This window comes from Apteryx mantelli, chromosome 1, assembly GCF_036417845.1.
Source record: "Apteryx mantelli isolate bAptMan1 chromosome 1, bAptMan1.hap1, whole genome shotgun sequence".
In the NCBI taxonomy this organism is placed as follows: domain Eukaryota; kingdom Metazoa; phylum Chordata; class Aves; order Apterygiformes; family Apterygidae; genus Apteryx; species Apteryx mantelli.
Genome location: NC_089978.1, coordinates 181728005 through 181740194, shown reverse-complemented (window position 1 = coordinate 181740194; position 12190 = coordinate 181728005). Strand labels below are relative to the sequence as shown.

At 41.2% G+C, this 12190-nt stretch overlaps 1 protein-coding gene across 4 annotated transcripts in view; it reads right to left on the bottom strand.

Annotated features, from left to right (window-relative positions):
- Positions 1-9436, bottom strand: part of ZFC3H1 (zinc finger C3H1-type containing) — a 42517-nt gene extending 33081 nt beyond the window's left edge. For all 4 annotated transcript variants that reach the window (XR_010886626.1, XR_010886628.1, XR_010886627.1 and 1 more), the window contains exons 1-5: positions 8794-9436; positions 4681-5100; positions 1117-1181; positions 643-838; positions 205-431 (exon numbers count right to left, since the gene is read on the bottom strand). Coding sequence is in view for 1 of the 4 variants with exons in the window: in XM_067313304.1 (XP_067169405.1) it covers positions 205-431; positions 643-838; positions 1117-1181; positions 4681-5100; positions 8794-9406 (1521 nt within the window). In the remaining 3 variants the exon portion in view is untranslated. The remainder of the gene's footprint in view (positions 1-204; positions 432-642; positions 839-1116; positions 1182-4680; positions 5101-8793) is intronic.
- Positions 9437-12190: the final 2754 nt, after the last annotated feature.

Below are 12190 nucleotides of genomic sequence, written 5' to 3'. Positions count from 1 at the left end.
CTGTCACTGATTTGCAAGCGTACAGCTCATGCAAAATCTATCTTACTGAAACCAAAGGGAACGCCTATTTAGCATGGGATTAAAACACTATCTACTGAAATACTTTTTGTGGATGGGTGGGGGAATAGGAATAGCAGAGGTGTGTAAAAGCAGAAACCATTCATGACTATATAAGACTTGAATACCACATTACAAATTAATTACCCTGCTTCTTGATCTTCTCTTTCCTCCAACTAGCTTCATGAACCGATTGTACTGCTCTTCTTGATTTGAGAGGTCCCTAATTTTTCTGATCTCTTCTTCTCTTTTTCTTCTCTCCTCCTCTTCTTCTTGTTTCCTCTGGTCTTCCTCTTTCTGACGCCTGTCCTGTTCCTTTTGCTGCTGCATCTTCTTCGATGTCTTTGTCTGTTGTTTCCTCAAAGCTTGCTTGGCTTTAAATAAAAAGATATGTGATTAACTCCACCTTATCTAAATGATTCTCCAAATCTTACATTCTTCAGGAGCCTAAAGTATTCTGCGGATGATGGGGGTTCTGTAGGAAAAATCAAAGGCTCATTCCCCACCATTGCACACAATGTATTGTATTTTTTTTTTTTTCAGAAGACATACTGTTGATAGTCATTTCAACATTAAATATATTACCTGTAGCACTAGTTTTCTTTGTTGAGTGTGCTTTTGTACTGGCTTTGACTTTCTGCGTTACAGTTTTTGTTTTTGTTAATTTTTCCTTGCTTTCCTTCATCACCTGTTGTTCTTTCTGCTGCCATTTTTTACTAGCAGACTGGAGGGCAAGGAGCCTAAGCTGCAATTCAGACATCTCCTCCTCATCATCAAACAACTTAAAAGGGGGGGGGGGAGGGGAGAAAAAAAAGAGATAACAAAAAGTCAAAAGATGTCATTTAATGAGTACACTAAATATTTTTCAAAAAGTCTTTAAAAGTCTGTCTCAAAATTTTTTAACCAAGGCAAAGCTTAAAGATCCTACTGTACTGGTCAGAGTTGTTCCTTAAAAACAGAAACAGTTTATTCCTGAAATGTTTCTTGATGGCAGTCCAGAAAGAGCCGTCAGAATGTCATAATACAGTAAGTCTCAGCTACAGAGGAATACTTTCTTACCTTTTCAGATGTAACATCTGAAGTGCTAAGCTTTCGCACTAATGTTTGTTCTTTGTCTTCTGCACCTTTCAAAAGAAAAATACCATGTTTTTGAATAAGCTGTCATGATACTCAAAACAGAACTACACTGAAAGTACATTGAGAATTGATTCCATATGAAGATACTTTATCAATATTATTGGTTCATAGTGTACAACAGAATAGCACTGTTTATGTATATGAGCACATTAAGAAACATTAATATAAACTTAATGCATCTGATAAAATCTCCATCATCAAAATGCCATAAGCCTGTCATTTTTTTTCATAATCCTAAGGTTGACATGAACTTCCTCTAGAAGCAAGCAAAGAGAGAGAGGAAAAAAAAGATTTAGGAGACAAGGGGAAAAGAAGGCTTCTTTCCATCTGTTTTATTCTATCACCTCATATTAATTGCTGTCCTGAGCATTTCAGATTCCACTGGCAGCTATTTCAAGTAGTGATCAGTATTCTACAGAACTAAATACAATGTCCCACAGCTGGAATAAGAATGCACTTGCACCATTCCATTCCAAAGAAAACTTAAAGGAGTCGTCCTTTGAATATGGATAGTAAGTAGTAATGCCTTCATTCTAAACATTACACAGTTAATACGTTCAACTACCCAAAAGCCATATATCCATGAAATGAGAAGAGGAGGAAAAAAACATTTAGAGAGCAGCTTGGAGATCTTTTCCTTTATTAGTCCTTCTTCAGAGGAAGATTCTTTCCCACATTACAAACTGGTAGAAAATAAATTTGCACTCAGTACAACTTTTAGTCTTCCTGAAGGTCTATGAAGTCACATTCAGAAAGATGCACATAAGATGTATAGTCTAAAATATACCAAAACCTTATACTGAAACAAAAATGATATACAGCAAATGCTGAAGGCTTTCCTGCTTATACACACATGCATTTTTTAAATGCACACATACAAAAGAAAGAAATATCTAATACTCATCCATACTTAAAAAAATATTCTGAACATTACACACAACAAAGACCCTCACCATTCAATCCACAGGATGAAAGTAAAGAGATGCATATGGTACTAACTGCGACAACAGTAGTTTCTATGATGTAGATAGGGACTTAGTATACAACCTAAACACCCTTTCAAGTCAGAATAGGGGCATATAGGTAGAACAGACTAATGGGCAGCAAGGGAAAGACAGCAGGGAATTCTGTAAAGCTTCTACAAGAAGAGCTTGAGTTGTAGAGAATTAAAATGCAGGGAAGCTTGTACCTCTTTTTAGAATTAAGACAAGACCTTCAACTCCAACAGTCTGGAGAGACATCCAGGATACTACTTGAAATAAGTATCATGGGAAAGTGAATGCTTAATATATGCAGAATTATGTAATATACACTCATTGATACCCATGAATCTGCAGTAACTAAAATCAGCTAGCTATTCCTACTCTGGAAACCCATATTATATTGTTACAAAGTGTTATTCATGTGGCTTAATCTGTCTGCTTTCAAATTATTTTTATGCAATACATCGCATTGAGTGGTGTGCAAAACTTAAGATGCTCTTAATATGCATACTACAGCATCTTTTTCTACTATAATATTATCTGTATTCTCAACTTCAGTGCTTTTAAGTTTTGAAGTTGAATTTTTTTAGACTGGTATTGCTTTTAAAATAGCTCTTTTACTTTTGCCTTAGAGAAGTTCTGCCTTGTTCTCTTTCTACAGGCTACTGCTTTTTCTTCTGCTATCAAGATCCGTTGTTTTTCTTCATGTCTCCTACAAAAAAGCTACATCACCCCTGAAAGAACACCAGAGGCAATTTTTTTATGGATTGGAAAGATACGAAGGAAAAATACCCAGAATTAGGTGGTTTAATACTAGTGATCGTTCTTTTCTTTCAGTTCCTTTACAGGCTTTGTCTCCTACACACTCATGCTCAAGATATGAATCATTCTGACTTTCAATGTTCTAGTCTTTCCTTACTTCATCTTACTAATTACTCACCTGTACTCTTTCTTAATCCCTCCATTTACTACTTTGTCTCTTCCCACTCAAATTGAGGGTTTAGGCACATTGACAAATTAGCTAACATGACACATGATATGCATCAGCACATCCCCAGCCATAGCAAACATGATTTATTGGAACTAGGTGAAGCCTAAGAATAGGCAGTTTAAGCTAACTACTTTAGTTTGCTGCAGATTTAAAAGGAAGCTCAAGGACTTAAATCACAGGTCAGCAGAACATGGCAACTTGTTTCTCACTAACTGGTTCACATGTCTGAAACATCATCCTCTTCACCTACAGCCTAGAACTACCTCACTTCTACTCAACATGCTTATTTCTAGCCTCCAGGTATATTTCTTCTATGAATCCTTTCTATTCCTGGCCCACATGATTTCTCCACTATTTGTGAATATCAATTATAACCAAAATAATTCTGGTGAGAAAGTCTCATAAACACTTGTTACACTAGAGAAAATACATAATAAAAAGATCAAATACAGACAAAGATGTCTCTAAATATTATCTTCCTTTTCAGTTTAAAATAAGAATTAAGTATTTTTGCATCAGCAGAAGACAAGTGACTAGGCAAAACAGAAGGAAAACTCTTAAGTGAAATGATTTTGCTGTGAACAGCAACTATAACTTTCAAGTCTCATCCTCCCCTTTCTGCCAAATTATCCGTTAGTGTAACAAAGGACATGAGTTTTAAAAAAATCTAATTGCACTTGCAAGCAATTTCAAGGAATTAATTAACATAGGAAGGAAATACATCCATCACTTAAAATCTTGAGTAACATTTTTAAGTTTGTCAAAATCTGACTGAAAGTTTTAAAAGGTTCTCCTCCACCACTTCATAGTGAAAAATAATAATTAGGATCTACTGTAAGGCATCATTCGATATAAAGCTACATTTGACCTTTACAACAGTAAAACATTGTTACTGTTTTAACTCTAAGTTACTTTAGGAAAAGAAACTTGAGTGTTGTATGGGTTATTAAAACACTACTGGCCATTTCTCTTTCTTTCTTTGGAAGAAGCATGAGTGGGAATCATGACTAATTAAAAATTGGCTAATTTCTCTTTTTGGGACTATAGTTCAACAATACGTCATATTCAGCTTTAGAGCTGCTTCTGCCGAAATTTTCTGCCACTGAGGAGACCTAACACCAATGCTGACAGAAGAGAGGGATCATGCAACCAGAGGCAGAAACAGAGAATTTATCTTCTTACATGAAATATCTTTTTAATCTCAGTTGTGGTGAGCAACTAAGTTTATAACTATGAGAAAATAAAAAGATATAGATGTATGTTTCTTCATTCATCTTCACACTTCCCAAGAAGCAAGCTCTTTCCATTAATCTTTTTAAACAAAATGTGCATCAGAATATTTATTTAGTGATATAAGCATCCATTTCTGAATTTCTGACAAAAGAGTTAATTCCTTTAAAAATACAACAAATCCAGCATTTTAATTCAAAAAGCAGACTATCCCCAAAAGCATAATAAATAAAATAAAGAGATGCTTAAATGGCAAGCTAAAATAACTTTACAAATATTTACCTTGGCTGGATTCCGTGACTTCAGATTTCTGTGATGACTGCTTTGTTCCTTCTTTAACTTTTTTTAATCTGCTCCTCTCAGCTGGAGTAGAGAGTTTTTGTCTGAGAGGTTTCAGTTCAAATGCCTGAAAGGCTATAACTTGATTTTTCTCCTCAGGAGATACTTCTTTTATAGCATCTGTTGTAATACTGTCATTTTCTACAGTTATTTGGTCCTCAGTGTCCACAGTTTTATCATCATCTTGCTGCTCAGTTTCTTCCCTGCTGCTCAGAGCCAGTCTTTCATCTTTATTAATATACTCAAGCTCAAGCTGTATCTGCTTATACTTCAAGAGCAGATCCTCAAAACTTTCTTCCACAGAGTTTTCATTTTTAGAAGAGTAGTTCTGTTTTCTTGATGGGGACCTTCCAAAAGTTTTGGCTGAATTATTGGTTAAGAAAATTAAGATTAAAATATTTATAACCTTAAAACAGTAGATCTATTACCAATAAAGACAAAATTATGACAAACAGAACTTAAAACCCATTCTCAGACATTGTATTTTAATTTCACCTTAAGCCTAGCTTGAAAAACTGTCAGTTATAAATCAATAAGAGCAGCATGTAGAAAGATACATCCACCACTATATATTGACAATTTAAATAAATATTTTAATCAAACTAACAATTCAAAATATTTTAATAAATACAGTTTCATAAACTGCTTAGGAGTCTTCTCTCTCTTGCTCACATCACCTTCTTGGGAACAGCAGCTCTAATACTGAGAAGGTTCCATACTACAGCTCACCTGAAAAAATAAGTCAGACTTCTAGAGTTAGGATCTCTACTACTGACTCCATATTTGGCATTTTGAAAAAGACAGGCTAAATTCATTCTCACTCATTTTATCCTTTTATAAAATACTAATAAGATCTAGCTGCAGCACAGTTAAAAGCTGCAGTAATTGTAGCCTAATAAATGGGGTGAGGCATAGAATAATCAAACAGGGTGCGGGGCAGGGGGACACTTGCCACAAAACATTCAAATAAATGTTAAAAGAGGATTTGGAATTATTAACTACCCAGAACTGGTTCATTATGCATGCCTAACAGATACAGATTGTCTAGATGCCTGTTTCGACAAGCTGTCCAAGGCAGGCAATAGAAACACACATCTTAGCCAACTGCATCCAGAAAATCCTACAAGAAAAGTTCTCCCTAGCAATTCAGTTTCTTTTACCTTAACCTGAGACTTAAAAAGCTAAACCATCCAGTAAAAAATTATCCTGGGGAAAAAAATATTTTAGGCCACTAATGAGTCAGGTTTGAATAATTCAGCTTTCAGTGTCAACCCCCTGTGATAACAGCTGACTCACTCTCTATGTAACTTGGAAGGCTTTTTCACTAATGTCATCTCATAAAACAATAAATGGCATAGAACTTAAAGCTAAAATAGCTATTCTTTGAATGCAGGGATACTGAACGAAGAGGAAGATAACTTTGTATTAGTCTTCTGCTTACAACAGGTATCAACAACTTGGATGTTTCACTATGTTAACTTCTAACACAAATTTGAAGAATCTTGATATGTATCCTACAAAAACAACTTCTGTAATACTAGGAATTTTTTTGCTATACAAAAGCTCCAGCACAAAAAACAGATATTAGTCAAGATAAACTACAGAAAAAAAAAATCTGGAAGGCAGTCAAACACTAGCTATTATAATCTGAAAGAGTTCTATAAATGTTGAAAAATACATCAAAACATTAAGAGCTGTGCACAGCACAACACCAAATTATAACAGGCATATTTGCCAAATTCACTTTCAACTTATCTCTACTTCAGAAAAAACATAATTGCATTAGTGATTTTGTGAGCATTCACAGAAAATTCCATAGTTAGTTAAGTGATTTAACATCACTTATTAATATGTCTAACAGTTATTTCATATAAAAATATTTCAATAGCTTCTATGGTTATCTAGAGCTGGAGAACAAGAGAGAAAGTTTTGAGATGTCTTTTCAGCTTATGATAATGAAATGGCTAGCACCTCCATGACTGCATTCATCACAAATTCTTATGTTTCATATACATAGAACTTTTTAATACCCGATTCTAAAAATAGAATTCAAGACTGTATGGAGGATTAGGAGACACAGATAGGAATGTATTAAAAATACAGTTATTCCTCAATCAACTCAGAAGAACCTTCATCATACAATTAAAAAGAGAGACCAACTGATGAAACTGGGAGTCACAAGTATAAAAAAAAAAAGTACACTGAGAAAAGAATTCAATGGCAATCAGAAAGTCACATTTTGTCCCATGTTTCAGACTCAAAATTCCACAATTCTAAGTAAGAATTTCTGCAGAACACTCATCCAGACACCTTCATCTTAAACTTGCTAGGAACTGGGGGGGGGGGGAAGGCCTATTAAAAGCTAATACCCAAAGAAAAGAATCCTAGAAGATAAACGTCCCATCCTGACACTGATACACTCCCATTCTTATTCACATACTCCTACACAGCATGTGCAAAGTACTGGTTCCAAGAAGGAGACCAAAGATAAAGAAAAAAAAATGCAGGTATCTCTCTTAATAGATCTCTTAAGTATTTCACTTTCCATGAGGGAATCCAAACACCACTCCAGGTCACAAGCCTCCTCATAACAACTAGTGCGAGGGCCTCTTCTGAAGTCACCTGCCCCTACTACACTAATATCAGCAACATGGAGGTACCTTAACATTCGGGGCTAGTGTAATACCTACTCTTTTAGGTGGAAGGGGTATGAAACACAGGAAAAAATTGCAAGTGATATTTTGCAGAGAAATTCATGATCCTTCCTTCACTATATGGCCCATAAACAATCGAATGTAATTTATTAAGGAGCAATAGCATTAGATCCTTCTCTATAACGTTTAAACAGAAGATTGTATCTAAGTATCAGGCTTTAAAAAAAAAAAAGATTTCCTCACTTGCTTTTTTTGCTTTGAAAATGGAGCTATCAGTTTCTGAATGCTCTTTTAATTAAGAGGGACAAAGATTTTATATTAGTATTAATAAGCACTGCAAGGTCTGTTAAGGGTGATCAACATTTGCCCCACAAACTACTTGTTACACAGAAAGTCACCATTTTCTGGTACTCAGAGCAACACTGCAAATTAAGAGACTTAAAATCTATTTTCAATACTAGAATTGTCTTACTGTGTGACCTTGGGCAAATCACATCTTCACTTGCTGCCTCTCAAGAAAATATTCTTGAACGAAGAGTTCTTATAAAGACTTCAGTAAGGTTCTAATATTACCAGGTGAAATTAAATAAGAACATGTCTTTACCACTAGTTTACATATTCTCTTCACATGCCATAAAAAAACAGTTAATGACATGGATAAGTGATCTTCTATCTAAAATAACAGAAGGATCCAACGAGTGGCTTTCAAAGCTTTAAGTCCTGGCACAAGTAGGAAAAATCCCACAAGCAATGCTATGTATGCCTTTATATAGAAATAGGGCTTTCCCATATTACCCAAACCCCCACATAAAATATACTCCGTGCATACAGTCCCAGTTCAAGTTCGGTTTAAAAAGCAGCTTTGAGCTTGACTTAGCTATGTGTAACACCCTCTGAAGGGCTGCAAGTGAAAATGAAAAAACAGTGGATCCCTCATTGCCCAATACGGGAAATTAACAAGCTCAGGGTTTTACTTTTACAGCTAGGACACTAATTATACACATTAAAACTGCCTCACCAAAGACTGACCCCGCTCCACAATAATTTGCACTTCAGGCTAGAAAAGTAACCACCTGGGATCCAATCGACTACGGCTTTGTTCCAGGCTACGCTTTTCCCTTTTCCCTAAATGGGACCGATCGGCCAGGCAGCAAGCCAGTTCACAGGAATGTACCGCTTCCCACCAGCGTCTCCCGGAGAAGCAGGGCCCCCGGGAGGGCAGCGCGCCCGGGTGCTGCCCTCGCCGCTGCCCCTACGGAGTCCCAGCGCCGCAGCCGGGGCGAGAGAGAGGAAGGTCCCTCCGCAGCGCCGTCGGCCACGTAAGGCCGCGCTGACACCGCCGGGCCCAGCCCGGCGGCGCGGCCTCCTCCCGCCCCCGCTCCGTCTCACGCCTGAAGGATACGTTTGCGAGGCGAGGGCTCCCTCCAGCCCTGGCTGCCGCTGAACCCGGCGCCGCCTCCCCCTCCGGGCGGCCTGCCCGGCGGGTTGCCTCCCCGGTCGCCGCCGCCCCGGCTCCTTCCCCAGCGCCCGCCGCCCCGGTAGGGCCGGCCGCGGAAGCGGAACCGGTCCAGGGCGTTGTGGCTGCGCTCCCAGAAGGAGAGCCGCGGGCCGCTCTCGGCGTGCGAGCCCGACGGCATCCGCGGCGCCGGCAAGGGCGGCGGGTGGGAGCGGAACGAGTCCTTGGGCCGATAGCCGCCGTGGCCGTGCAGGTGCCCCATCTCCGGCGGCGGCTGGTGCCGCGAGCGGGGGAAGCGCCGAGCGGAGGAGGAGAGGGAGATGCCGCCGCGGAGGCCGGGAGGCGGCCTGCGCCGCGAGTAGGGCCTGCTGCTGACGAGGCCGCCGCCGGGCTCGGCCCCGCCGCCGCCGCCGCCGCCCCCGCAGGGCCAGGAGCCGTTGTTGTCATCGTCGCTGATTTCGCCGTCTTCCAGCTCCCCTTCTTCCTTCGGAGAGAGCCCGCTAGGATCCAGCGCCGCCTCCGCAGGGGCGGCCGCCGCCTCCGCGGCTGCCGCCGCCATGGGGCCCAGGCCAACGGTCCCGGCGAGGCAGAGCGCGGCCCGCCCGAGTCGCACAGGCGGTTTCGATTCCTGCGCAGGGCGGCCCTGCGCCTCGCCTCGCCGCGCCGCGCCGCGCCCCCTGCACTGCACCGCCCCGCCCTGCTCTCCCTCCCTCCCTCCCCCGCGCGCCGCCGCCAGCCCGCCCGCCCCGCTCGGGCCCGACCCCCGCTGCTCTCGCGAGGCCTCGCCCTGGCTCCGCTACCCGAAAGGGAAGGAGGGGGGCAGGTTACGCAACTGAAAAAAGGGCCTTGGCCCGCGGGGGGGGGGGAGGCTCCCCGAGCTCTAGGTTCCCTGGGTAATGTAGTTCCCAGCTCTCAGCGGGGGAAGAAGGGAGGCCTTCTCCGCCTGTGAGGGAGGGGGGCGGGTAAAGCCGGTGGCTCAGCCTATAGCGGCGCGGCGGTGGGTGACCCACGCCAATGGGAGTCCGACCTGCCATGTTGGTGAAGGAGGCGAGTGGGAAGGCCGCCATCTTGTGGAAGGGAAGCGAGCTGTGTGAGGGACGGAGCGGGGAGCAAAGCGATGCCGATGGGCTGCGTGGCGGCGGCGGGTTGTGCCGCTGCCTGCAGCAGGAGCGTCAGTGGCAGCTTCCCCCCCCCCCGCCCCCGGTACCATCCGGGGCACGGGGCGGGGGCCCCTCCCGGGGCGCTGGGGCTCACTAAAGCGCGGGGGGCGGGGAAGGGCGTCCACGGCCCTTTCTGCTGTGGCGAGACCCGTGTCCCGCCTCCGCCCAGACTGCACACAGACTTCTAAAGAAGGAAAAGCAGCTGGTGTCATGTCTGTCCCCAGCTGCCAGGCAGGCACCGTTAAGTCGCCGGCTCCTTCCCAGTGGCCGAAGTGCTGCTGTTGTAGAGGGAGGTTTCTGTGGAGCGTGCCTGGCCTGTTACTGTGCTGAAGCTCAGATCAGCCCTAATGGCTTCTCTGATGGGAACACAAAGCAAGCATCTGAGAGGGTAAAGCAATGAGGGAAACTCCCTTAGAACGACACCGTTTATTTTTATTTGATTTCTCTATGTTTGAGTACCCTGATGCCGGCTGTCTGTGCATTTCACGAGCTCACCTCCTGCCACGGTGTTGTCAGGCAAGGAGTGATGGCATTCTTTGGCAGAAGAAGAAACCTTGTTTTAAATAAGCTCTTTAGCTTTTGTAAAGCAAACTGGTGTCTCATGAAAAAGTCACAAATTTTGACTTTTCAAAGTTCTAGCTCCGTTTCTGAGAATTTCTTTGCAATGAGCACGTGTGCTAAAAGTCTTTGTGGACTTGCCAAGTTTCTAAACCTTGGAGAAGACTGCTGCCTTTTTGTGCTTTTTGTAGGGTAAATGGTGAAGGATTTATTCAGTGGTTAATGTGCTGCTTTCACTTTATTTCACACCAGTTAGAATTCTCAACATGAGTTGTTTGATTCATTTTCCTTGTCTTAGAACCATCATACTTCTTTATGGAAGCACTTGCACGATTAAAAATAAAATTCAGTATCATATGCTATTATTTCAAGTTTTTATTTTTCTTCTTTTCCTTTTTCTCATAGGTGTCCTTTAGATCAAATAAGAAAAGAATAGATATGCTTTGCAAAGTGCAAAAATTTTATGCCAAACAAGCATTTCTTTGCTCAAACACTTTGCATCCCCTTCTTATGACTTAACTGAGCAAACTAGACAACTTAGAATAGATGCAGTTCCAATGACTTTTGACTCCATATAGACCTCAGGGTAGGATAATGGAATGTGTACATTATGTATGAAATTCTTCTGTATTTCTTCTATTTAAAGCAGAAAATGCCAATTCTATTAAAAATGTACATGGAAGAATGAAGCAAATGAAATGTGTGCTTTTTTTTCGATAATCATCCATCATGTCACTTCAGTGTCCTATCGTGTCAGCTTTTCTGTTTAGATGGATATTACCTTTAGAAGTCATTCTTAATAGGTGGCTCATGCCATTTTAGACACCTCACATTATTAAAGACATGCACAAAGGGCTGGCAGATATGACACAGCACCTGAAAAATTTCTGAAGCAGAAGCTGGAGGTCAGGCAGGGTGTCTAAAACAGTCTTTGTTTAGGTAGCTATCCCAGCGCCTGTGTCTGAAATCTGATCAGCTGTAGTTATAAATAAGCCCCAAGATCACTACGCCTGAACTGCAAAAATTTCCCTCCCAAAAGACATTTGTTTACTTGGGCATTCAGAGCTTTGCATATATATAATTTCAGTTTCCTTTGTATCGTTATGTTAATTTCTAAGCGTTTTTGCACACTGGTAGGAAATTAATAGCAGCAGCTTTCAAAGTGAGAAGGAAAGCTTATAAAACTGTAAGGTGTTGGCAGAGAACCAGCAGCATTATGGGAAGTTCACCTGGTCTAGGTATGCCTTTATATTCAATTGACTGTTAGGGCATGGCCAGAGTTCATCCAACAAGTGGCCTGAAGTTATGTGATGCTATGTCATCTATATTATAAATTTGTAGCTCAGAAGTACTTAACCATCTAAAAAAGTACAATTCCTGAGAATCTTTCTCTTTGAGTGGTTTTGGGTGTCATATGCTATCATCCGGACCTTCTTTTATTTCAGTCATTTGATACTGCTTACTGCTGTTTACCACATAAATTAAACAATTACAAGCAAAGTCGAATCTTGATTTTCAGAAACATAATCTCAGTTGTAAGTACTGGGCCACATTTTGGAATATAAAAGATGCTATGTTTTGGTACTATAACATTTAACTGAGGCCAATTATGGACTATTTTCATT